The sequence below is a fragment of the Ovis aries genome, chromosome 17 (genome assembly GCF_016772045.2).
Source record: "Ovis aries strain OAR_USU_Benz2616 breed Rambouillet chromosome 17, ARS-UI_Ramb_v3.0, whole genome shotgun sequence".
Classification (NCBI taxonomy): domain Eukaryota; kingdom Metazoa; phylum Chordata; class Mammalia; order Artiodactyla; family Bovidae; genus Ovis; species Ovis aries.
In genome coordinates this window covers 68,579,193-68,603,372 of record NC_056070.1, presented here as the reverse complement: position 1 = coordinate 68,603,372, position 24,180 = coordinate 68,579,193, and the positions used below count along the sequence as shown (strand labels likewise).

Here is a 24,180-nt window from a genome sequence, read left to right as displayed (position 1 = left end):
GAACGCAGCGGGGGCTGGGTCCCTCCCTGGGCTCCCCGAGTCCCAGTCACCTTCCCGCGACCCTTCCCGGGAGGGGCGTCCCGGGCGGGTAGGGGGGAGCGGGAGGGGCGGGCAGGCGGTTACCTCATCGCCGCCTCCGGGAGGCTCCACTCGCTGCTCGCTGCTCGCTCGCGCGGCCGGCTGGGGCGGCGACTCCGGGCGCCGGAGCGAGAAAAGGACGGAGGGACCGAGGCGCCGAGGCAGCGCCGCCCCCTGCATCCTGCTCTGCCGTGGGGCCCGCGAGGCGAGGAGGTCCGACCTCGGTGCCCCGTGCTGTCGCCGGCGCCTCCAGTGGCGCTGCGGGGCCGAGGCCGTGTCTGCGCGCGGCGCGCTCGGTCAGTTCTCTCCTGAGCTTGGCACTCACCCGAGCTGCTCGTGCGTCCGCCGTCCGCCTGCTCGGCTGTCTGTCTGCCCTCTACCACCAGCTCCGACCTCCAGCCTGGCCTCCCCGGGCCCCCGGTGCTCCAAGGGGCGATGAGGAGCGCGGCGGGGCTGGGGCGCACGGGGCAGGGCGCGCCGGGCGCACAGAGCGGCGCCGGCCCATGAGGCTTCCCAGAGCGGGGCGCAGCAGCACGCGCGGGCCATGGGGGGCAGCCTGCGGGTGGCGGTGCTGGGCGCTCCGGGCGTGGGCAAGACGGCCATCATCCGCCAGTTCCTGTTCGGTGACTACCCCGAGCGCCACAGGCCCACGGACGGGCCGCGCCTCTACCGGCCCGCGGTGCTGCTCGACGGCGCCGTCTACGACCTGAGCATTCGCGATGGCGACGGTGCTGCCCCCGGTCAGAGCCCCGGGGGGCAAGAGGTAGTGGACTGAGGGGTGGGCAGGGGCGTGTGGAAGCATGTGGGTGGATGCTCGGTACACACGTGCGTGTCCGCGTGGACGGCCCAGGGGTACCCGACTGTGTTCATGGACTGAAGGATCGATGTGTGTCCTGGCATTTGTGCTTTTCACCTCTTCTGCCGGCATGCAGTTGCCCCAACTTAGGCCTAAGACCCGGCGACTTTGCAGAGTGGCTTTTTCTCTCTTGCTTAAATTGCTATTTCTCTGCCTTCGCTGGTGGGTGGGGATTAGTGCACGGGGGAGCATGGTCCTGCCTCCCTAACAGTGAGTGTTCCGTGTCTGAAGCCACGAGCAGAGCCGCAGTGGGAGAGGTTGAAGCCAGACACCGGGGTGTCCGTTCTGAGGGCATCATTCTCTGCTCCCTCATTCCTATGACCTGCAGCCAAGACTTGTTTAATAATTTTGCAAAGTCCAGGGCAGACTTTGAATCCTTGGGAGTTGATGCCTTCAAGAAGTGAAGAGGAAAGAGCAAGCAAGATTAAGGAGGGCTTCCTGGTGAGGGTGGCATTTGGGCTGAACCGGGACGGATGAGTGAAATTCTGATTAGAGGAAGCGGCGGAAGCATTTCCAAGTGGAACGAGCAGCGTGTGCTGCGGCCGGAAGCCTAAGTATGTAGAGCTGCCGTTAATCGGTGGTCTCCGCAGGCTCAGGAACACGCGCCCAGGCTCGGAGGCGGGAACTGCTCCTGAGGGTGCCTGGGGAGGGGCGGGGCCTGGCCCGAAAGAAGGGAACCATGGGAAACAGAGGAAGGGGCGAGGAAGGAGACAGGCCTCAGGGGAGAGGAGACCCAGAGAGAAGGGCTGGACGCTGGCTGGCTTCAGGCACGGTTTTAAAAGGTATACCCCAGCGGTCGTAAGAACAGTAAGGCCCGGGGAGCTTGCGGGAGAGGGCCACAGACTAGGAGGAGAAGGGCCGAGGCCTGAGCGTGAACTGTGTGGGTTTCACGTCAAGGCTCATTGCAGAAGTTCTGGATGCGAGAGAGCAAGAGGGCTTCGGCAAACTCTGGCCTCCCGCCCCCCAGGAGTGGCCGGACTCTAAAGACTGGAGCTTGCAGGACACGGACGCCTTCGTGCTTGTCTACGATATCTGCAGCCCGGACAGCTTCGACTATGTGAAGGCGCTGCGGCAGCGCATCGCGGAAACCAGGTAAGGTGCCCCGCCCGTTGCGCGTCAGACAGCGGGGAGTGTTTGTGGGTCTGGCTGGGCCTTTTTTCCCCCCGAGGTGAGTGGGTGGGCTCTTCCGCCGTCCTGGGCCAGGTCTCAGGCCTTTTCGGGCCTGGCCTCTAGCCCTAAGAGGTCTTTGGTCCTGGTTCTTTGTGGGTCTGGTGTTTGCTGGGGGTTCTCTGGCTGCAGGAAAGTATGCTCCTTCGTGTGTATATACTCACTGGAGGGATTCTCCGGCCATGGGGGTCCCAGGCACTGCGACCTTCATCCTCCTTTGGCCTCCAGGCCGGCGGGCGCACCTGAAGCACCCATTCTCGTGGTGGGCAACAAGCGGGACCGGCAGCGGCTGCGGTTCGGGCCTCGGCGTGCACTGGCTGCCCTAGTGCGCAGGGGCTGGCGCTGCGGATACCTCGAATGCTCTGCCAAGTACAATTGGCACGTGCTGCGACTCTTCCGCGAGCTGCTGCGCTGTGCGCTCGTGCGCGCACGCCCTGCGCATCCGGCTCTGCGCCTGCAGGGGGCGCTGCACCCGGCGCGCTGCAGTCTCATGTGATCGAATTGGAAAAACGCCGTTTATGGGGGGGAGGGGCCTTCTAGTTAACTGGAACAACTAGGGACCCGGATTGGACGAGATTGCCCAGCTTCTCTCGGATTGGACAGGACAGTCTCCTCCCTGATTGGCTGAGGAACGCTCCCGCCCAGTGTCCTGGGCGACAAGCTTTTCTTTGAACCTCATTGGGCCCATCAGGCCCCATTGGACAAATTAGTCCTTTCTGGGACTTCATTGGGTCACGGTCCCATTGGATGAAAAGGACTTGGCTATGAATCTGATTGGACACGCTCAGGTTGCTCTTGGAGTTTCATTGGACCAACTGTTAAGTCACACCTCTCGGGAGGAAACAGGGGAAGCAAGGTGCACCTGGCATTTCTGGGATAGCAAGATAATCTTGGGGAATGCCAAGCTTCCATTGCAGAGGGCATGAGTTCGATCCCTGGTTGGGAAACTAACATCTCTCATGCCTCACAAAGTGGCTAAAAAATAAATGTTGTGCTTCCCAGGTGGCGCTAGTGGTAAAGAACCTGTCTGCCCATGCAGAAGACATACACCTAAAGGTCAGGGCTGACAGGCATTGCCCCCTCGCAGTTGACTCCAGAGTCCCAACCTGTAATGAGGGTTCTCAAATGGATGTGACGGCCCCAAGGCTGGGTCTCCAAGACGCAGACACAAGTAGCTGGAAGAAAACTTTACTGTCAGGCTCTGCGGGGCCGCGGGACCTCAGGAAGGGTCCTTACTGGGCTGGCCCAGCCTCCTCTAAGGCATTCAATAATATTAGTAATTAAATAGCAGTGCTCATCCCCCAAGCGGAATGTACACCAGAAGTCCCATTGTGCCATGTGGTCCCGAGGGGTCTGGTCCCGTGAGGTCTGGTCCCCAAGAGGCAGGGGCATTCCGTGATGCAGAGGGGTTAAGGCCACAAAGGAAAAGGAGAAAGAACAGAGGACTGGGGGCAGCTGGGCTGGTCCGTCACATCCAGGAATCCGGCTCGGTCTTCGGGCTGACTGAGTGCAGGGCATGCCAGGTCCCGGACCCTGTGGGTCCAGGTGGGCGGCGGGGACCCCTTGGTGTGGGTATGCGTGAGGGTTTCCGGTCTGGCTGTGTGTCCATCCGGCCTCGTGCCCAGGTCCTCAGGGGCTCTGGGCCGGCCAGAGGACTCCCGGGTGCATCTGGTGGGCCCCCTACACCGGGGCAGGGGCTGCCCTCATCGGAAGAGCTGGACAGGGCTGGGCCTCGGGGCCCGGGCAGCCCGTTGGCCATCCTGCCAGAGTCCCCGGGTTGGCCACACTTGCTACCCAGGACGCTGAGGGACGAAGAGGAGGAGCTGGACGAACAGTAGGCTGAGTCAGGAGCTGGAGGGTCTGGGGCCCTAATTGGGTCAGGGGCTGGTCCACTGGGGGTCCCACCAGCAGCAGCAGCCTCAAGGGCTCGGGCGTTGGCTAGGAACTCCTCTTCCAGGCGCTGAAACAGTTGCTGTTCCTGCTTTGGGTCAAGCTGCAGGGGTGTGCGGAAGACACTGGCCGGGATTGTGCTCAACTCAGGACTGGGGCTGGGGACCCTGGGAGCTGCAGGGCTGTGGGCGCGGGGAGTGTGGGGGCTGCTTCTGCCCGAACCCCCACTGTCCCTGCCCCGCAGCACCCAGGAATGCTGCCCGTCTCGGCCCCGACGCACCAGCAGCACTGCCTGCTCTTCACGGCTCTGACTCCGGGCCCGCCGGACAGGGCTGGGCGCCGACAGCTGGCCTCCCCTGCCTCCTGGGGCCCCACGCGGCCGCCCCCGATCCAGCCGGTCCCGGGACTGGCTGCGCGGGGCGGGAGGCCGTCTTGGGGAGGCCGGGGTGCCCGTGGTCACCCGCCGGCTGGGACGCTCCCGCCGGGGGCCAGTGCCTGATTCTTCACTGCGGGCACCAAGGGGGCCGCTCTGGGCCGAGGAGGCTGAGGAATCGCTGTCCCCAGAGTAACGGCGGGAGCGGGGATGGGGGGGGCAGCTGGTCCCGGGCCCTGGGGCAGGGGAACAAGAGAGAGAGGTGGGCCAAGGCAGAGAGACCCGGTGCACAGAAAGGGTGGGGAGGGGAAGGAACAGGCAGACGCATGGCTGCGGGCGAGACACCTGTGGTGGTGGCGGGGGTGCCAAGGGTTTCTGTCCCTTCTGGGGACTTCCAGGGAGAAGTGAGAGATCCTGCCACAGCTTCCTGCAGCCAGGGCCACCCTCCACCACCCCACCCCAAGGCAGCGGAAGAAGCAAGGCCCCAAACTCCCCGCTTCTCAAGCCTCCAGCTTCCTGGGCAGGCCAGAGGGAAGCTGGGTTGGATTGGCGGCCACCCAGCCCCCAGGGCCCGCCCAGCTGTGTTGTTCGTTTGCTTGAGTTGCCATGGAGATGGGAAGCCAGGCCCACCCCCACCCACGGGAACTTTTCCCAGGGTGTGAGTCACTGGAAGCAGCGTCATCCAGGCCAGGGCGGGCGCCCCCCACCCCCACCCCCTGGACCCCGGTCCCATGTCCTCTCTCCTCTCACCTGAGTGGGGTCTCAGGCCCCTCCTTCGAGCTGCGTAGGCCAATGGGTGTCACCTCTGGGCGGGAGCCCCGGCGCTCCCCCCCTGGGGCTGGGCTACCAGCTCGGGGGCTGGGGCTGGGTGACACTCGCTGCGGGGAGAAGGTGCGGGTCCTGGGCTGGGGCGGGCGGTGGGCTGCAGGGAGAGGGCGGGTGCCGCGTGAGGGGCGGGGCCGCAGAGGTGCACGCCCCCGCGCTCCCGCCCCGCCCCCGCCTGAAGACTGACCCGCGGAGGAGCAGCGGCAGGGGTCGTGCTTGTCCAGGTAGTGCTCCAGCGTGTCCCAGCCGCCTCCCACACGTACCATCACGTGGCTCCTGAGCACCTGTGGGAGCCCGGCGAGCGCAGGTCACCCGCCGCGCGTCTCCCCCGCCTCCCGGGCTCTGCCTGCTCGGGGAGCCCCTCGTTCTCACCCGCACAAAGATGAGCAGACTGGAGTCTCCCACGCGGTACTTCCCCTCCGAGACCTTGATCATGGGAAACTGGTCTGGGCAGGTGCAGCGCCCTAAGATCTCCCTCACCTGAGAGGAGAGGCTGGAGGTCAGGGGTCAGGTCCCTCCTCCCTGGGCCTGATGTCAGCAGCTCCAGGGTCAGAAGGAAGTAAATCCTGTATAGCAGAGGTTCCGATTGTGTTGCCCTGGACTTGAGTGCCGCCTCTGTACTTGACCTTTCACCAGAGCTCCTTCCCTTCTGACTACCGAGGGGGCAGGGAGCCGACCAGGACGAGGTGAGGGACTGCTTCAAGTCCCTGAGCCCTTGGAGTCCTCACTCACCCCCCTTCACCCGTTTCAGAGACGTGAATGTTGAGGCCCAGAGAGAGGCAGGTTCAGGGAGGAGGCAGGTCTGAGTACAGAGGAGCAACGCCATATGGAGCAGCAATGCCACAGGCACGCAGGGCACACGCAGACGCCGCCATGCACACCGGGCCACCAGCCCGGCCAGCACACGTCTGCCCACGCTCCCAGGCCAGGAGCTGCCAGGCTGGCTATGCGGGCGGCCCCACCCGCCTCCTCACCCACAGCAGAGCTGCTGAGAAAATGAGCAGGTGGAGCCTCGGGTGACCCTGGCCCGGGGTGGGGCGGCAGCCTCTGCCCACAGCCATCCGGCTGCCCGCCTCCAGGATGGGCACATCCCGTCCTAACCTCCTGATAAGAAGGAAACTCTTGGCCAGGCTGTGGGGGTGTCAGGGACACCTAGGTCGCGGGAAGAGGAGGAGGGAGCTGGAGTCATGGTCTAGCACCTTCTATATGCTCAGCATAGAGCTCATCCCACAGCTCTTGACAGGATGTCAGCTCCCATTAGCATGGCTCCTCTGGGCTGGGCTTCCCAGATAAGTCCTGGGGAAGGAACAGGGACCCGAAGAGCCTCTGGGAGCTTTCCTGGGCACTCACGTAGCGCCTACTGTGTGCCAGGCACCTTGCCCTGGACCATGGGCCCCATTCAACCTCGATCTCAGTGACCACGTGAATGCGGCAGTCTAGCAGCCGAGTGCAGGGAGGTGTGCCGGAGGGGCTTAAGTCCCCAGAATGTAGAACACCCAGCGCTTGCCTGGGGCACGGTTGGCACTGGGAGGAAGCAGGGGGATCGTGGTGCCATGGAGCAGTGGAGGCCGAGTTTTCTCCCAGGCCTCGCCAGGCCCTGTGACCTCACCCAGCACTCAGCTCTCTCTGCGCCTGCCTAACTCTTTGGGGCTGGGTATCCACTTGGTGCTCAACATATGCACCCTTTCCCCGGGGCAGGCTGTTCTGCAGCCACGAGGACAGGCCGCAGAAGGTTGCCGGCACCACCCTGCCTGCTGGTGCCTGGGTTGTGCTAGAATAAGCCCGGCCAGCGGGCATGCGCACTCGCAGACTCACCAGCTCATCGAGGTTGCGCAGGTCGCTAGGCGTCATGCGGGGGCCACGGGCTGGAGCTCCCGAGGCGGCGGGGGTCTCGGTGGTGTCCTCCCCGGCACTGGGGGTGTTGGAGGCCGAGGGTGCGGCGCGCAGCTCGCGCTCAATCTCCTGTTCGAACTGCACGAGGCGAGGGGCCAGCAGGCCGAGGCGGGCCCCGCGCCGCGCCACCTCCAGCAGGCACAGCACCACGCTCTTCTCGTTCTTGCGCAGCACCAAGTCCTCCGTCTCGAACATGAGCACTTCGGGTACACCCAGCTCCGCGCGGCACCAGCCAATGAAGGTGGCCACGTTGTCTCGGGCCATGAAGGAGCCGGGCACCACGCTGTGGGCCTGGAAGGCCACCCCGCGGGCCGGCCGCGCGGCGGCCATGGCACGGGCGGCGTCAGTGACGGCGTTGGCATGCTGGCACAGGGTGGTGCCCGTGGCCAGCCCCGTCAGGAAGCCATCGCCACCGCTGGGCAGACCCAGGCCGTACAAGGCGTTGAGCCACTCAGCCAGGTCCTCCTTCATGGCCTCCACGTAGGCCTCGCTCGAGCGGAACGGCCGCACACTCTTGGCCGCGGAGCCGGCAATGCCCGCCACGGGGTCTGCCATGCCCGGGCCAGCCGAGTCACTGTGGGCAGGGACACGGGTCAGGATGGTTGTGGACCCAGCAAGTGCTCAGCACAGGCTAAGCCGCTGACCACCTGCACCTGCTTGTCGGTTCAGGCCAAATGCCTCAGTTTACCCGTCTGTGAAATGGATACAATAATAGAACCTTCCTCATAGGAACTAATAGGATGGATTTTTATAAATTACTTAAGTGTCCATAAGTGTTGGCTGCTCTGTTCTTTCGGGAAGAGGGATTGAGAAGACTTAGCTGAGTCCTCCTTACTGCCCAGGCAGAGAGGACCCCATCGTTACTGCCCCTGTGAGAGGCGAAGAGCTATGCCCGAGAGAGAGTAATCTGCAGCCCTGGATTCAAGAGTAGGACCCTGGACCCGACCTCAGAGAAGAGTTAGATCCGCTGCTCAGGCCTGGTGGCGATCCCACTTACTCCGGAAAGATCCCAGGTCCTCCCTCAACCCGTTTACCCTAAAGCCTGTGTCATTGTAACACCGACAGGACGGCAGCAGCAGTAAAGCAATGTGACCGTGGCCAGGGCTAAGAGCGCAATGATATTATCTCCATTTTACAGATGAGGAAACTGAGGCGCAGAGCTCGCTCAAGGTCGCGCAGCAGTGGGTAGCGGAGATCGGCCCTCCAGCCCCGCGTGGCGGCTCCGGCGGCCGGCCCGGGCCAGGCCCCTCCTCCAGGGAGCCTCCCTAGCCCCAGACTGGTGCCTGTGAGCCGGGACTCGGAATGGCTGTCGCCAGTCCTGGCCGTCGCCAGCCGGGGCCGTCCTCTGGGCTCCGGCCCAGAGAGGGTGCGGGGCTGCCCAAGGTCACACAGCCCCGGGAGACAGAGGCCCGCGGCTGCCGCCACTGGGCCTGCTTCCCTGAGTGCCGGGCAGAGGGTGCTGGGGGGGTTCCTGCGCTCACCTGGCTCATCCCGCGGCCTCGGGGAGCATCGCCCCGGCTGGGCTGGAGCCGGGCGGGCCGCCGAAGGGAGGCGCCGCCCGAGCCACAGCCGATCCCGGTCCCACCGCCGCGTCCTCCGCGCCCGCCGTCTCCGCCCCGCCTCCCTGGAATTCGGATCCGGCCCGGAGGGGGTGGGCGGGGCCGCGCGCCCTTAAAGGGGACGCGCTGTTCCTGGGCGGGGACGGGGCGGGCCCGGGACCCGGCCCAGCCCTGAGCAGAGGCGGGACCGGGGACCCCGGCGACCCTGCCGGGCCGGAGGTCCCATCCCCAGACCGGGTCCCTTCCCCCTCCTTGGTCTCCCGGGAAGGGGTTTGGGCGCTTTTGGCGGCACCCCTTCCGCAGATGGTGGCCTCCCCTGGTGAGCCGCATGGCCTATTCCTGAAAGGAACTCAGGAAGAGATAGGGGCCCGGGGCTGCGGAGTCACCTCCGGCCGGCGGGAGTGGACCTCCTTAGGTCCGATAAGTGAGGCCGTCCGGCCTTGGGTGGCGGCTTCCTGCCAGCCTCGCTGGCCTCGGGGATGGAGAGAATGGCTCTGTTTTACCCCCACTCAACCACTGGCCAGAGGAGCCTGGTAGGCTGCAGTCCATGGGGTCGCGAAGAGTCGGACACGACTGAGCGACTTCCCTTCACTTTTCACTTTCATGCACTGGAGAAGGAAATGGCAACCCACTCCAGTGTTCTTGCCTGGAGAATCCCAGGGACAGGGGAGCGTGGTGGGCTGCCGTCTATGGAGTCACACAGAGTCGGACACGACTGAAGTGACTTAGCAGCAGCAGCAACCACTGGCTCCTTATCAAATATTCTTTGTTAAACCCTGAAGTTTCTCAGATAAGAACGCTGAGGGGAGGGCAGGGAGGGGACTGGCTGAAGCCCCTGTGTCTGAGGCTTCGGCCCCAGCCCTGCCCTGGACCACCTCTGGCCGCCCTGGTTGGGCACAGAATAACGCCTGAAGGAAGGTAGGCGGCAGCCTGGCTCCTGAGGGTTAAGCCTGGCTGGTTTCTTTTCAAACTGCAGAGGAGAGACCTGCCCGGACCTACAGGAAAAATCCTGCCCCCTACTGCGGCTGGGTGGGGACGCCAGGCCTGGCTGGGCAGTAGCCTTGCTGGCCAGGCGGGGCTGCTGGGGGGAAGCACCAACGGCAGCCAGTGCTCAGAGCTTTATTTAATAAAACCCCCACTGTGTGCCAGGCCTGCTGTGCTCTGTGGGGGACGCTCTTATGCCCAAACTTGGGCTCAAGTCTGGAGAGGCTGGTGGCACTGGGATTTGACTGATGGAATACGTTTTACAGGAATACCTTCTTTCAAGGATGGGGCATCCGTGGGGTACATACAGTGTGCTGGACCTCCCGGGGCCAGGCTGCTCACGGGCACCACCTCACCTCGTCCTCGTGACCTTTCAGAAAGGGGGGCTCTCACCTCAATACCCAGATGGTGCAGGTCCCACTCCACCTTCCCAGCACCTCTTCCTCCCCACCGCCTAGTGAGGAAGGCCCGTGCCTAGACGTGATAAAGGCTGACACTTGCGGAGTGCCTACTGAGTGTGTTAACGGCGCTGCAAACCAGGAGCAAAAGGCAGAGAACGAAACAGAGCCGGCTGTGAGGCTTACAGTCTGGAGAGGTGGCCCTTGTGCTGCAGTAGGGACAAGGAGCCAGGGAGAAGGGAGCCGAGGGCCGGCAGAGGTGGGACAGGCTTGTCCTTTTGGATCACGGAACTGGAAAGGTGAGGGAGGGGGCTGTGTGTGTGTCTGGAAGGGCCAGGGTGAAGGTCTAGGTGGGCCTGTGCCTGGTGGGTTGGAGAAAGGGGGAGGGGGCCTGTGAGACTGGAGAGGAGCGAGGTTTGGGCGGGGCCTGGGATTCAGCTGGGGACGGCTCTGTAGGGCTTTGTGGGCCAGGCAGCTTTGAAGAGACGGATCAGGGGAGGGGTGTGACCCGACTTATCCCTGTGGCTACCGTGGTGGGCAGGGCAGGGGCCCAGGAGGGAACCAGGTGGTGCCAGTTGGTGAGAGGAGTTGAATATTGAGGCTATATTTTGAGGGGAAAGCGGATAGAATGTGCTGGTGAATGAGGTATGGGGGTGAAGGCAGAGTCCCAGGTTTGGGGCCGCTGATACCTGGGGAGGACAGGATCTCCTCAGACAGGGCTGGGTAAGATTAGGGTGTGGAAACGAATTCCCAAAGTATCCTGTGAGGTGTGACGCTGTTTGGTATTCTGCTTCTACAGTCTGGGAAGACGGAGGCGCAGAGAGCAGGATGTGTGTGGTCAGCAGCTGTGCAGGACTTTGACCCCTGCTTCTATCTGCCTCATGACCTGCAGGGCCCTGGACGCGGGTGAGTTCAGACTGGACCCAGGCCCTGCTGTAGGTCACTGGGTGGGATGGTTAAGCTCCCCGAGCGGTGTTTGCACGGTCTGTAAAATGGGACAACAGCCATCACATCACTGAGTTGTGAGAATACCGTCACTCAGCCCAGTGCCCTCAGGGGATTCATCCACTGCGCGGCTGAGGACCAGGGCCCGAGGGGCACTCTTCCTGTCTGCAGCCCCCTGACTCCAGTGTTCTGACTCTGGACACATGGCAGGTGTGGTGCCCACTGGTGTGGCCAGACCCATGGCCCGGGCCGTGGAGGGCTTTGGCTTTGACCCCCTCCGTCATAAGGTGACTTCTCCTCCGAGGGATGCATGGATGCTGCTGGAGGGAGGAGAGGTTTGGGCTGAGGTTGTCCAGAGCCCATCCCTGCAGACTCCACAGGCCACCTCCAAGTACAGAGTGCTGCGCTCCCACGCAGCTCGGGGAGCGGGCATGTGGCTGGATCTCTGGTCTGGGCTGCTGGGTGCTAGGGCGCAGCCTCCTGGCCTTGGTTGCAGCTGGAGGTTGGATGATTGCCTCGAGGGCCCCTCCACCCACCCTTGGCACTGGGGAGCTGGGGTCCTGGCAGGCTCTACCCGATACCTTCTGGGGTAGGCTGACGTGGGAGCGAGGTCTGGGGTGAGTGGGTGTGGTCCAACAGGTGCTCGAGGCTGCCCTGTCCACATGGGTCCAGCCGTGACAACTGCTCCTGCCCTGGCTGCGGGGCGAGTGACCCCAAATCTCCTGAGCGGCCACCCTGCGCCCGTGAGAGAGCAGCAGGCCCACAAGGCCCGCTCTCGCCCCAGCCTCCCTGTGCTCACGCTCATCCTGAGCCCGGCCTGTCAGGACTGGGCCGGGCTGGGCAGCTCCAGGGCCTGAGCTGGCCCTGGGGGGCAGTGTCCAGCCGTCTCTGCCTTGGAGGTGAGCCCCTCCCTGCGAGCCTTTGTTCTCAACAACATTGGTCTCAACTGACCTTTCAACCTTGACCTGGACCTGCGGGGTGTGGCCTTGAGGGCCCACAAGCCTGTGCTGGAAAATTTCTCGTGTGTGTGACTGATGGGGAGCTCCCGAGGGCAGCGAGTGGGGCCGCACCCACGGGCTCCTGTGCGCAGCCTTGGGGGCAGGGCTGGGAAAGCGCGTCTGAGGGCAGTGCCACCCGAGGCCGAGGTGCGGCAGGCATCCGGGGCAGCTTCAGCCCCAAGGGTCACACTTGGTGGCTGTCCTGCAGCAGAGCTGGCTGTGGGCTGGGGAGGCAGCCGACGGGCACCAGCGTTTAGCTCCAGGATGTGCGCACGCGCGAGCGTGTGCACAGGTTCTGAGGCCCAGGATGCGTGTGTGTGTGTGTGTGTGTGTGTGAGAGAGAGAGCACAGGCTCTGAGGCGCCCCCTCAGCCCCCCAGGGCGCCGACCCACGGAGCTGGACGAGCTGGGGCAGCGCCTGGCACAGTCCAGGAGCCCGGCGGTATCTTGGGTGTGTTTGGGCCTTGGGGGGAGCATCCTGGCCTCCGGCAGGGACATGCTGGCCCGCGTGGGACCGCAGGGAGGCAGGCTGAGGGGGCAGCTCAGGTCCCAGGGGCCTCTCGTGGCGGGGGTCCGAGAACAGCAAAGGTGGCCTCGCTGGGTGAGGGGGGCAGCTTGAAGCCGGGACTGGGTCTTGATGGAAATAGTCTGGGCTGAGGTCTGCGGGAACGGAGTCCATGAGGACAGGGGGACGCTTCCCCTCTGAGAATGGGGTGGGGGAGGGAGCCGGGTGAGACCCCCAGGGAGGGGCTGGCACCTGGGGAGGGCAGTCAGGACACCTGAACAAGCAGAGACCCGGGTGTCAGGGGTCACGTCCAAGTAGGTATGTGGTGGATGTAGAACAGAGGCGGAGAAGGGTGACTGTTTATAAACATTTGTAATTTTATTTAAAAAAAAAAAAATCACAACCATGAACATTGTTACAGTTAGAGGCCCTCTTGGTTCTCCACAAGATACTGAGCATGCTCACAAGGGGTTCCCATTGTTTAGTCTTAAACAACCATCTTTAAAATAAGAAAAAAAAACTCAGCACACTACCATTTAACTTGTTTTAATGTTTCTTCACAAATGGTGAAAAATACTAAAGTACAGACAAGGAATAATCATAATGTTGTGGCCAACATTATAAATATGGAATTATAAATTTAAAACATTTTCTGGTTTAAAAAATAAATCTGGTAGTCAATGCAGCTCTGCGGGTCTCTGCGTCTAGTAGGGCCGGTCTCTGCGCTCCTGACGGTGCTCGCCTCTGCCCAGCAGAAGGGAAGGTGGGTTAGGATGGGGCGAAGAGGGGAGGGGAAGGGGTGGTGGGTGACGCCGAGGGGTGGGAGAGGGGAAGGGGCGGCCACCCACCCTCGCCCAGGGCCGGTAAGACCTGTTCCGGAGGAAGGGGCTGACGGCCCAGGCCCCCCAGCGGGTTCACCCCCACGTACTTATCCATCTTTCCAGGTCCTCCTCGCCCGCCTCGTCGTCCTCCCATCTGTTCCATCAGTGGTCCAGGGGGTCCCCCAGGGCCACCTCGTCTTCCACCACCAAAGCCACCGCGGTCCATGCCCCGGCCGCCACGGAAGCCACCTCTGTCTCCACCACGGCCGCCTCTGAACATTCCACCGGGACCCCCGCGGTCCATGAGGCCACCTCTTCCTCCCCGCATGCCTCCAGGGCCACCTCTGCCACGGTCACCGCCTGAGGAGAGAGCGCAGGAGAGGACACTCAGTGCCAGGACAGAACGCTGAGTGCAGAGGCCTCGCGCGGAGAGCGGGGCCAGCGCTTCCCTCGCTGCACACCAGGTCACAGTTCAGAACTGACGCTGGGACCACAGGTGACCCTTTGACAAAGGTTTGAAATGCTCGGGGGTCCACTTACACATTGATTTCCCCCCACCACCAAATATGAAGTACAGTACTACCCAACCTGCAGTCTGTAGAATCCGAGGATGTGGAAGCACAAACACGGCGGTGGAGGGCGGATGGTTAAATTTAAGGGGACTTTTTTTACCTGCACAGAGGGTCAGTGCCCCTGTGTTGTTCAAAGGTCAAGTGCAGAACTGACAGCACCCCAGGTCAGGGCTGCGCCTGCTGAAACCAACCTGACCCTGGTTACCAAGCCCATGGAGCTAATTAGCAGTTCAGTGCCAAGAAGCTGCGGGTACCTACCCGGGGGCGGGAAAGGTGGTGGGAGGAAGCCTTCAGGCTTTGGGGCCTTACACTGGTTGCACTCTGTTCTCCAGGCGAAGTTCTGGTTTCCGCAGCCCCTGCATAAATAAAATTATATCACAACGGAATCACTTACCAAACAAGCCAGGCCTGAGCAGAAACCACCACAAACACCGAGTCCAGGTCCAACTCCACTCAGAGGATCTGACTACAGAAAATGGCTTTGCAGCCGCAGCCTCAGGCAGCACAGCACAGGACCAGGGTCTGATCCAGCTGAGTGTCTGGACAAGCACGTGCAGGTGGGCCTGAGTCCCGTGGACTGTGTGGCCGTCTCCCGAAGGCACCAGGGCAGCTGGTAAGGACTGACGGGGCCGCCCACCCCACAGCAGGGCCAGGGTCAGCCTGCTCTGGACAAAGGAAGCCCGCAGGCAGGCCTCTCCAGGATGGGAGCGGGGGTGAGTACATACGGGTTGGGGCACTGCCAGTCTCCAGCTCGGTGCTGGACGTTTCCTCCTCCAGATGGGTTCCCCCGGGAACCGCGGGGCCCTCTTGGTGGGAAGCCGCCTCTGTCTCCTCCACGGCCTCCCATGCGCCCCATGGGTCCTCCAGGACCTCCTGGGCCCCCTGGACCTGTAGTAAAGAAACAGCAAACCACCTCTTTGGGCACAGCTCTGTGTCTCTGTGGTCTGTCCTTACAGCTGGAGGACCAAAGCAGGAGAAACGAAAGGCAGCCCGAGGGCCGACCCGCAGCAGCCTGGCTCCCAGCCTCCGCCCCATCAGCCCCTCCCCCTCTGCTGTCAGTGCTCAATGCTAGCGTTGAGTCTACACGCCTTGTCCGTGCTCCTAAGGGGTCTGCTCTCACTCTAGAGACCAAGCTCCTCGCAGACAAGGGCACCAAGAACATTCACAGTGGCAGAGCAGAGCCCAGAGCGTGCCAGTAAATACCTCCTCGGAGTGGCGGCGGCATCCCCCTGCCCTCGCGCGGCGGCATCCCGCCCCGCATGCTGTTCATGGGCGGCTTCTTCCGAGCAAGAGACACTTTAAGTTTGCTCCCTTGGAAATCTTTGCCTAGAAAAAGAGATGAGAACACTCCTCACTCCCAGTGTCCAACTCCTGCTCCCCTTGAGGGGATCAGGTAAGGTTATACAACTCCTTTTTCACCAACTGCACCCCGTTATCAAACTCAACCATTCCCACTGCATCAGTGTCTTCCCACAATCTTCCCCGAGATTTTTACAGGCGAGGCCAGAAAAGCCTTAATAGGATGAGAAGGAGAGTAGAAGTGGCTGAGAGGAGATAGAACTTGCTGACACTTTCAAGTTGGTTTTTTGAGAACTGAAATTCCAGGATCAACATCAAAGTCATTAAAACACACACACACACACGCTGCAAATGTGCACAGCTGAGAGGTCTGTGGGGCTTTCTGCACCTCGCGACATCTGTTCTTAGAGAAGCAAGTGGATCTGAATGAGAATGACTGAAAATAAGGGATCTCTTAGCCCCAGGTCAGCGCCTGGCCCTCGTGCGGCGGAGGGGAGCAGGCAAGCCGCCTCCTGGACACCCCCAGCGCTCCTCCAGGAGCAGAGAGGGTCTCCTTGCTCCTCCGACTCTTGAGTCCTCCTTCCTGCACACCCTGTGGCTGCACAGAGGGACAGTCTATCTGTCCTGGTCCCTAGAGCCACATTAAGAGAAAATCATTCTAACACAAGGACATACTCGAGCACAAGGCCTTTACCTACAAGGTGACCCTCGCCACACTTGCTCCCAGAGCCTCCGTGTACCCCGAGGAGGCAGAGCCAGGAGGGCCGGGGCTCCTACCATCAAACCACTCGACGGCAGTTTTGGCAGTTGGTGGGTCTTCATAAGACACTGTAGCATCGCCTTTGGGCTTTCCTGTTTCCTTGTCCAAGTAAATATGGATCATGGGTTGTCCAGTCCTCTTGTTCATCTAGGCATAAAAGAGCATAATTAAGCTATGACCAGAAACACTAGTTTTCAGAGGAATGGTGGGACTATCGGTGACTTTTTCCAAAGTAGCTACCACAACTGTGTACACTTAAATCACTTTGTTTTAACATAAAACCAAAATAGGCCCACAGTTTTAAATCATGTCCCATTTGTTCCCCAGTCTCCTCTTCCTATGGCCTGTACCTGCCCCAACACCCTAAGGGCCGTATCACGGGCGCCCAGTGAGCAGCCACCTCTTAGGGTGCAGTCAGGCCACCGGTGAGACACACCACACACACAGCGGGACTGTCCTTCAATCGTTAAACACAACACTCAGGACTGTGAGTGTGCAGAGAGGACTCGACCACCTTAACCTCAACCACAGCCAGTGTTCCCTCCAGAAACACAACAGAACTAGCTTCCCAGTTCAACACCAGATGCAGACAGGCTGAGTTCAGGAGCCACACTACACAAGAATATGGCTTCATGTACTTTTTGCATTACATGTTCGTATGCCCAAACTCTTTAGGATATACACATTTTGTATCTAGTGATACACGAAAATATGTATAGAGCTTAAAAGAAGTAACTTATAATAATACAGGTACTGATACCTATGTTTTTATAAAGGGCATATAAAGACAAAGGAAATGTGACAAGATAGTGGTATGAATGATGGGTTATATAATTTTAAAATCTTTAATTTTACAAACTTGATAGTAAACACTACTTTCTTAACTAGGAATAAATCCTACATACCCAAATAGACAATATACTATATAATCCACAAGTAGGAAGTTTATGATTTACCAACTTTTTATATAGATGGATCACAATATCCATTCCAAAACAGCCCATTAATGAAAAAAATTAATAAAAACCTGCAAAACTTTTAAGGAGCTAGGCTTCACCAGAGGCCTAATAGACAAATACAGTGTTAATGGGGGATGGGAGGAAAGCCCTCAGTGTCATAAACATGTCAATTCTCCAGTTCTTATAGATCCAGGAAACACCCTGTGTGTGTGTGTGTGTGTGTGTCTGTGTGTGTGTGTGCGTGTGCGTGGTCGCCGGCTGCACCACAAGGTACGCAGGATCTCAGTTCCTCGACCAGGGACGGTACCGCTTTCGCCTCTGCAGAGACCATGGAGTCCCTAACCACCCGACTACCAGGGAAGGCCCCCAACTGGGGTTTTTAAGGAACTTCATAAATTGGTTCGAAAATGTATGGATAGGAGCGCAAGAAGTAAAAAGAATGAAACAAGAGTCTGCCTTACCAGAGGTCAAGATTTAGCACAGAGTAATTAGCAGAGCTGCTAGCACTGGATCACACAAATCAACAAAAAGTATATATGGAGCCAAGAAACAGATCCAGGAAGGGGGCTTCCTGAGTGACAGCACTATATACCACCAAGGAAAAGGCAGACCTTTCACAAAGATGTGGTGGAATAAAAGGCCTTGCAGATAAAAAACATAAAGACACAACCCAGTAAGGTAATGACTGAAGAAATTAAGAATTCCTATTCATCAAAAGAAAATGAGTAAAAAACGTGAGCCTCAGGAACTCCCTGGTGGTCCAGAGGTTAGGACTCTGCTTTCACCGCCACGGGCGTAGGTTCAGCCCCTGGCTGGGGAACGAAGACCCTGCAAACAGAGTGGTACGATCTCCCAGTCTGCCCTTTCAAAACTGAGCCACAAAGCAGAAGATTTGTATTCGCAACAAAGACAGAGATTAGCATTCAGACAATATAAAGAACCACATATAAACCAACAAGTGAGAGACAGCCCAGTGAAAAGTGTGTGTGAGACACAGACGGGCATTTCACAGGCTGCCATTGTAACATCATCAACCATCAAGGGAAAGCAAACTGCATTTCCATCTTCCTCTACCAGATTACTAAAAGTTTAAAAAACCAAACACGTGCTTCCTGGTGAGGCTGTGGTGGATGTGCAGTGAAGAGTCTACACTGGTCGGCCAGCTGGTGCTTTGAGGTTAAACACCACACACACCTTAAGAACCAGCAGGTCTACACCTGGGTATAGTCAGTTCTCATTATTCGTGGATTCAAGTATTTGTCACTCCAAAATCAATACTCGTGGCACTTTCTTTGGTTATTTGTGGCAACGAACAGAAAGTGAAAAACGTGTGGCCGGATGCACATGTTCCCAGCAGAGGAAGACAATGCCCTTCCCTCCCGTTCCAGCTCGCCTAGAAGCGACCGGAGGCCGGAAGCTGGGAGGTCGGGGGCAGCGTTCTGTAACAAGTTCTAGCTCTGGGACTAGTGGGACAAATCGGAACACCAACTCAGGCAAGTCACACTTCCGAACCTTTTTCTTTGTGAAACGAGGATTTATCAGGATGAACTGTGAATTTGTGATTACAATCTACGTGAGATGTGTGCACACCTCTGGGGCGGTGGCTCGGCATTCACTAATCCAGTTGTCTGTAGCAACTTTATAGAACTTACCACCACAAATAAATACAGGACGCCCAAACTTTGAGATTCTGACCTAGGGACCCTCCTCAAAATTCCAGTTTCTCTTAGTTTTCCTCATCTAATTGGTAACCATCACAGTAGCTCAGACCAAACTTTCTAGCCACTCCAGCTTCTTCAAGCTTGCCAGGCAAGTTCCTGTCTCACTATTCCTGCTGTTATTCTGAAATTATTCCGCACTTGGACTGGCTCTGTTCCTCATTTTATCCCTTTCCTATCTTGCTGTATTTATTTTCATCCTTAAGAATTATGATCACTGAACACAGAACAACTATATTCTTCTTTACAACATGTTCCACACTATGCATAAACTTTAAGGGTTTGTATCTGTTTGTTTATTCTTCAAAATTATGTGAACCAAAGTATTATTGAGGTACATCTATAAAAAAGGGAATGATAAAATCCAGCATTCAAGTGGGGAGAAGGGACAAAACTAGGAAAGGAAGACATATACCAGGCACCTCAAAGGTACTCATAGAGCCCTACTGCGGGATATGGACACATGTTATTTTAAAAACATTATAGTCTGTATTTCCTCCCCCCGAAAAGTTCATGTAAATAGTCTTACAATTAACTTTATAAAAGTGACCCTGAGTTACCAAATATGTTTAAACCGTGTTTAGGATTTCTTTTCTACAGAACAGTATTTTTCACTTTCTGCTTTTTGTATTTTAAGGAGTAAACCACGTATGGACAGTCCAGAAGGAAAAAAATCAAGCCACTTCAGAAACTCTCCGAGTCAGTTCTCTCCAAAACGCCCTGTGGTTACAAGCTCTGCCAGCCCACGAGGTCGCGCTCTCACTCACCTTAACGCCTCCACACTGCTTAAAGAAGTCGACCAGATCATCGAGAGTCACACTGTCACTCAGTCCTTGCACGTAAATGGCACTGTTGTCAGAGTCTTCATCTGGATCTACAGGTGGGCCTTCCGGAGAAAAGGAGAGGCAGTTACTGTCATGTATCCATAGGGGCTGATTGACCAACGCTCACTATTGCCTGCTAGCGTTCATCACAAAGCCAAGAGAACTACCAGCCTTACTAACAAGAGTGAGACGGAACTTTTGGTTTATTTTTGTTTACTCAAGATAAAGGAAGCCCCAAACTGCTCTTGACAGCGAGAGTATTCCACTCATCTACCTGGCTGCTGAACTCCAACACACACTTGCTTCTGGGCTATTCAATTACAAAGTACAACATAAACTCCAGGAATTCAAAATTACCTAAATCAAGATCTGGTCCTTCATCCATGGGTCCTGCCAACCAGGAAAGATCATACAAAATATTATTAGTGCACGTCTTGCAAGCTACAAACCTTACAAACACACATAGCTATCTACTATACCACCATTTGATGGGGCTTCATTAAATTCAAAATGACCCGCACTGCTAAAATGGAGCAGTGCCCCTTTAACGTCTGTGGCAGGTTTGCTAGGGTTTGCTTCTCCTTTGCTCGAGTTTGCTTTTAAACCATTAACCAAATACACTCTCAGTGCTTACGTGCCAAATTAGTGTTAAATTTAAGTCAATTTTTTTTTCCTCCAAATAAACCAAATTTTAAAAATGTACTCTCCCCCATATTACAGAAGCAGTTGCTCAATACTCCAAGTCACCCTTTGTTTTGTAACCGTAGGTTAACCTTATTACCCCTAAGACAGTGCCGGCAGTACCCATTAGTCTCTTTTGTAGAGATCATTTTTAAACCGCTTATCAAACTAATAAAAAATTATAGTTTTCTAAAAACTGACTGTATTTTTTTTTTAAACACTATCCATGGTAATACTCAAAAACTTACCACCAGGCTTATTGAAGCCACCTCGCTCTCCAGCGCTGCTGGGGGGATAAACGAAGAAATGAAGGCCTTTCCCTTTAAAAGCCAGTACCGCTCTGAGCCTTGGGGGGGCTCGTGGGGAAGAAGGGCACTGGCTAAACACATCTCCAAACAATGCATCTCTCTCATCTTGTCACTATGCCTTTCTTCAGGGCAGCTTGCTCAAACTTCCTTTATATACAACCTTGCTTGTCTGATTGTACACACCAGTGTGGTTGATTCCTTTCATTTCAGGGGCTGGTATTAATAGTGCAATACTTGGCAAACTGGGGGAAAAATACATCCCAAACACCCACCCCATCAGTTGAAAAACAGGGAGAGCTTGTGTGGAGAGGAGCAGCAGGCCAGGTAACTGCTGTGATGAACCTTTTCATGTTCATAAAGGTGCACCCTCAACCTCTCCCAGGGGAGAGCCAAGTGAGGCCCTGGGCTTCTTAACAATCACAGTTTATAAAAAGCAGGAGACACCACAGTGGAGGCCTATGACATACACCAGAGGACGCATCCAGCCGATCTTCAGCGTAAAGCCACACGCTTCAGGGCACTAGGGGGTTTAACAATCGCTGTGAAAGGAGAATTTACAACAAACACCAAGGCTCCACAGACTGGGGGTGCAACTTTATAAACGTTATCAGTTGAGATCAATGACAACGGCAGCATAAATCACTGCCTTATGTATTCGGAAAGGGGAAGAGTAAGAATTGGGCCTTTTAGGTTTTTCTCTTAAATAAAAGGCAGCTCCTCAGTGGGAGGCCCTGAGCTTTTCTAACCAGTATTGCACCTTTAATACCTGAATACACAATTTCAAGCTGTTGCATGCAGCTTTGCTTCCTTTTTAAAAGTACACACCATAAAATGTTCTCTCTCTTTAAACACAAAAGTTTACACTTTAATGTTACACAATTCTAGAGTATTATACCTCCTCTGGTTCATTACCAAACAACAAGTATGCAGTTACCAAAGTTACAGAAGGATTCCATTTATACAATGAATACATTTTGTTAAAAATATTCTATGTATATTTTTCCTCTCCATATGGACACCGTGTCTAGTCCCACTTTTCATTATGCTGCCGGCTGAGTACTGAGTACGGGTACTTTTTAAGTATTGAAGTGTATACAAGGCTCTCACTTTGTAACCTGTAGCATATAAATGCGACAAAGCATGTTAAAAAGTTTCCACGTTTAACAGCCAATGAAAATATCAAAATACTGAGGCAATGAGAAAGGGCATGTTAACAACATTGAGTGCCTTACCTGCAGAAGACACTGAAAACCATCACCACACCACAATAAAAAAAAAAGAGGGGGGGCTCTTGTGTTGTCCCCACAGGGTCCCGCGGACCGCGTCAGTCTGCTGAGAAGCCTGTGGGGAGAGCCACAGGGTTTCCTATGGCTTCAGCAGAGACTTCTCAGAGAAAGAGGGAACACCCTCTACTAGCAAAATCTAGCAAAATTAGTAGAATGATTACTTCTGGAGAATTGAAATGAGTAAACTTAAAATTGGTTTTGCAATTGAAAAATACTAAGGAGTCTAAATGATTGGAGATGTGATGATAGTGATTTCAAGTGTCTACATCTATTTAAAACATCTGTAAAGAAGTGAAACCTTTATAATGGAATGATATTCTCCAAATCAGAAGATTGATTCTACTTTATACGAAATTACTCATAAATTTTTGCATCTTATAAAATGACTTTCTTCCAATAAAGATTTCACTAAAGACTTAAGTTATGCAGAATATGCAAAACAGTATTTTAAACCAGTATTTCAGCAGTAAACAGATTTAATATAAAATTTAAAAATCAATTATATATTTAATCTTGAAGTACACTTCTAAAGAAATTATATTCAGTTTTTCCTTGAACCAACAGTGGCACCAAATCCAATTTATACTTATACCAACATTCTGCATAACTTTTTTTCACTAGTTTATACAGGGACAGAACACACACAGAACTAAGCCTTCTGGATTATGTTAACCAACATTTCACCTCACCTTCATCAAAGTAGAGACACCAGAAAGGGAAAAGGGTGCGGGAGGAGGGAGGGGAAGGGCGGGGTAGCAGGTTCACGTTACTCTAGACAAAGTTTTCTAAACCAGGTCGTTCCATCCATCAAAATGGTCAAACCGATTTAGACTTCTCAAAATCTCCACTGGGGAGAGTGATTCCACAATTATATACATTACTCTGCACAAAGCTACTAGACTTCTCTGTACACCAGGTGCACCTCAGGCCATAGTTCAAGGGTTATGGGACCAAGATCTTCATCATTATGTTCAACAGTTCCAAGTATAAACAGAAGTTGGGGACAAACATTGTGGAAAACAGCTGCATTCCTTTTCTGCAGTATATACACCACGTATTTCAAGACAATCATTCAGAAGCAATTAGTCAAACACCTAAGGTTGTTAGAAGGGTTGTGTGTGTTCCATCCCAAATCTATTACCCAGGAGGCTTTTGACCTCTGGAAACCAGGAAGGGGACTGAAAGCTCTAGTTTCAAAACCATTCTTTGTTCTCCCCAACCCAACCAAGTCAACTGGCATTGAAAAAAGCAAACTGCCTCTATAGATATGCCACAGAGATGACATTTCCATGTTTGCAAGATGGCTTGGGCTCATCAGACTATCCATGGAAATGCAGAAATAAATTTCCTATGTCTTTCAGTCCCTTCTTTCCACTGAAAATCCTATGGATGAAACAAAATTAGGTAAAAGGAGAAAAGGTTTGCTCTTACCCCATTCCACCGCGTCCTCCTCCCCGCCCACCTCTGCTCATGCCTCCACGATCAAATCCCCCTCTTCCCCTGCCCCGGTTATCAGGGCCACTCATGCTCCGGTTCTCTCCTGGTCCGGAAAATCCTCCAGACTCCTGCCCATAAACACCCATGCTACTGGGGTGGTCCTGTCGGAATGAACCTGAGGAAAGAGTCACATCTGTAAGCCATGGATCAGCATTTACACCACTGCTGTTGTACTTTCTCCTGGAATCATAGAATTCTCAAGTGCAAGGCACTAACCGAGGTATCATCTTCTTTACATCTGATTAAGTCCCCCATCAGTAAGCTTTTCATAAAGTTCAACAAAAAAGGCTGAAGTAATCTCATATAGTTTGCCTAGGAAAAAACCACTCTCAAACAAAAACAGGACTCTGACCAACAGTTCACAGGGTTCTGTATCCCAAGATGCCTTAAAAAACTGGTCTTTAAACCATACTCAAACAAAAATGGAGTCAGGTTTCTTGGGGTTGCTAAGGGGTCGTCTCCATCAAGAAGCACGACTCATTGTCATAATGAGACATACTCATGGGTGCATTTTAAAGACAACAATCCAGGCAGACTAAATTGTGAAGACAACTTTTTGAATTTTTGGTTACTTTTCCACATAAATTAACTGTAAGCATTCCACAAAAATTTTTGTCTTATGAATGTACACAAAAAAATCAAAATACAGTATCTTTTAAACTATCAAAACTTCGAGAGTCTTCAATAGCTACCTGCTCACGCTCTCTTAATGAGCTGGGGTGGGCAGGCCATATGAAAAGCTGGCTTCACTCACTGCATATAACCTCCCCAGAGAGCAGGGCTGGCAGTCTGAAACTTTTTCTCTGGTCAGTTACAAACTCTCTTTTCTCCTAAGGCATGCTAACAACAATTAAACTGGAGAAAAGCCAGGATTATTAGCCAGGATATGATACCCTCAAGATGCATCCTGGAGTTCAAAAGCACACAGTGGTAGAGTGTTTCCCCGTTTCAGAAACTCCAAACACAACCATTCTTATTTGGTTTT

The 24,180-nt window shown here is 55.6% G+C and overlaps 3 protein-coding genes across 7 annotated transcripts in view; 1 reads left to right on the top strand and 2 right to left on the bottom strand.

Moving 5' to 3' along the window:
• The first annotated feature begins 148 nt into the window (after positions 1-148).
• On the top strand, positions 149-11,138 carry RASL10A (RAS like family 10 member A). 2 transcript variants are annotated; one of them, XM_042234804.2, is made up of 3 exons: positions 149-841; positions 1,902-2,026; positions 10,823-11,138. In XM_042234804.2, the coding sequence occupies exons 1-3, from the start codon at positions 623-625 to the stop codon at positions 11,040-11,042; spliced, it is 564 nt and encodes a 187-aa protein (XP_042090738.1). In that variant the 5' UTR covers positions 149-622; the 3' UTR covers positions 11,043-11,138. The 2 variants fall into 2 exon arrangements, with proteins under 2 accessions (XP_042090738.1, XP_027812515.1); XM_027956714.3 differs by lacking the exon at positions 10,823-11,138 and adding an exon at positions 2,330-3,106.
• On the bottom strand, positions 3,274-8,715 carry GAS2L1 (growth arrest specific 2 like 1). Its single transcript, XM_027956711.3, is given in 6 exon segments — positions 3,274-4,583; positions 4,585-4,600; positions 5,115-5,286; positions 5,377-5,473; positions 5,562-5,669; positions 7,005-8,715. Coding segments are annotated over 6 exon segments (2,040 nt in total). The 5' UTR covers positions 7,638-8,715; the 3' UTR covers positions 3,274-3,569.
• Positions 11,139-12,823: 1,685 nt separating the features above from the next.
• Positions 12,824-24,180, bottom strand: part of EWSR1 (EWS RNA binding protein 1) — a 26,448-nt gene continuing 15,091 nt past the window's right edge. For 2 of the 4 annotated variants that reach the window (XM_027956699.2, XM_027956700.2), the window contains exons 8-17: positions 23,130-23,310; positions 20,353-20,390; positions 19,781-19,813; positions 19,367-19,485; positions 15,940-16,069; positions 15,067-15,189; positions 14,589-14,751; positions 14,122-14,219; positions 13,399-13,651; positions 12,824-13,214 (exon numbers count right to left, since the gene is read on the bottom strand). In XM_027956699.2, the coding sequence (XP_027812500.1) occupies positions 13,175-13,214; positions 13,399-13,651; positions 14,122-14,219; positions 14,589-14,751; positions 15,067-15,189; positions 15,940-16,069; positions 19,367-19,485; positions 19,781-19,813; positions 20,353-20,390; positions 23,130-23,310 (1,178 nt within the window). In that variant the 3' untranslated portion in view covers positions 12,824-13,174. The remainder of the gene's footprint in view (positions 13,215-13,398; positions 13,652-14,121; positions 14,220-14,588; positions 14,752-15,066; positions 15,190-15,939; positions 16,070-19,366; positions 19,486-19,780; positions 19,814-20,352; positions 20,391-23,129; positions 23,311-24,180) is intronic. The other 2 variants (XM_027956701.2, XM_027956702.2) reach the window with 1 other exon arrangement.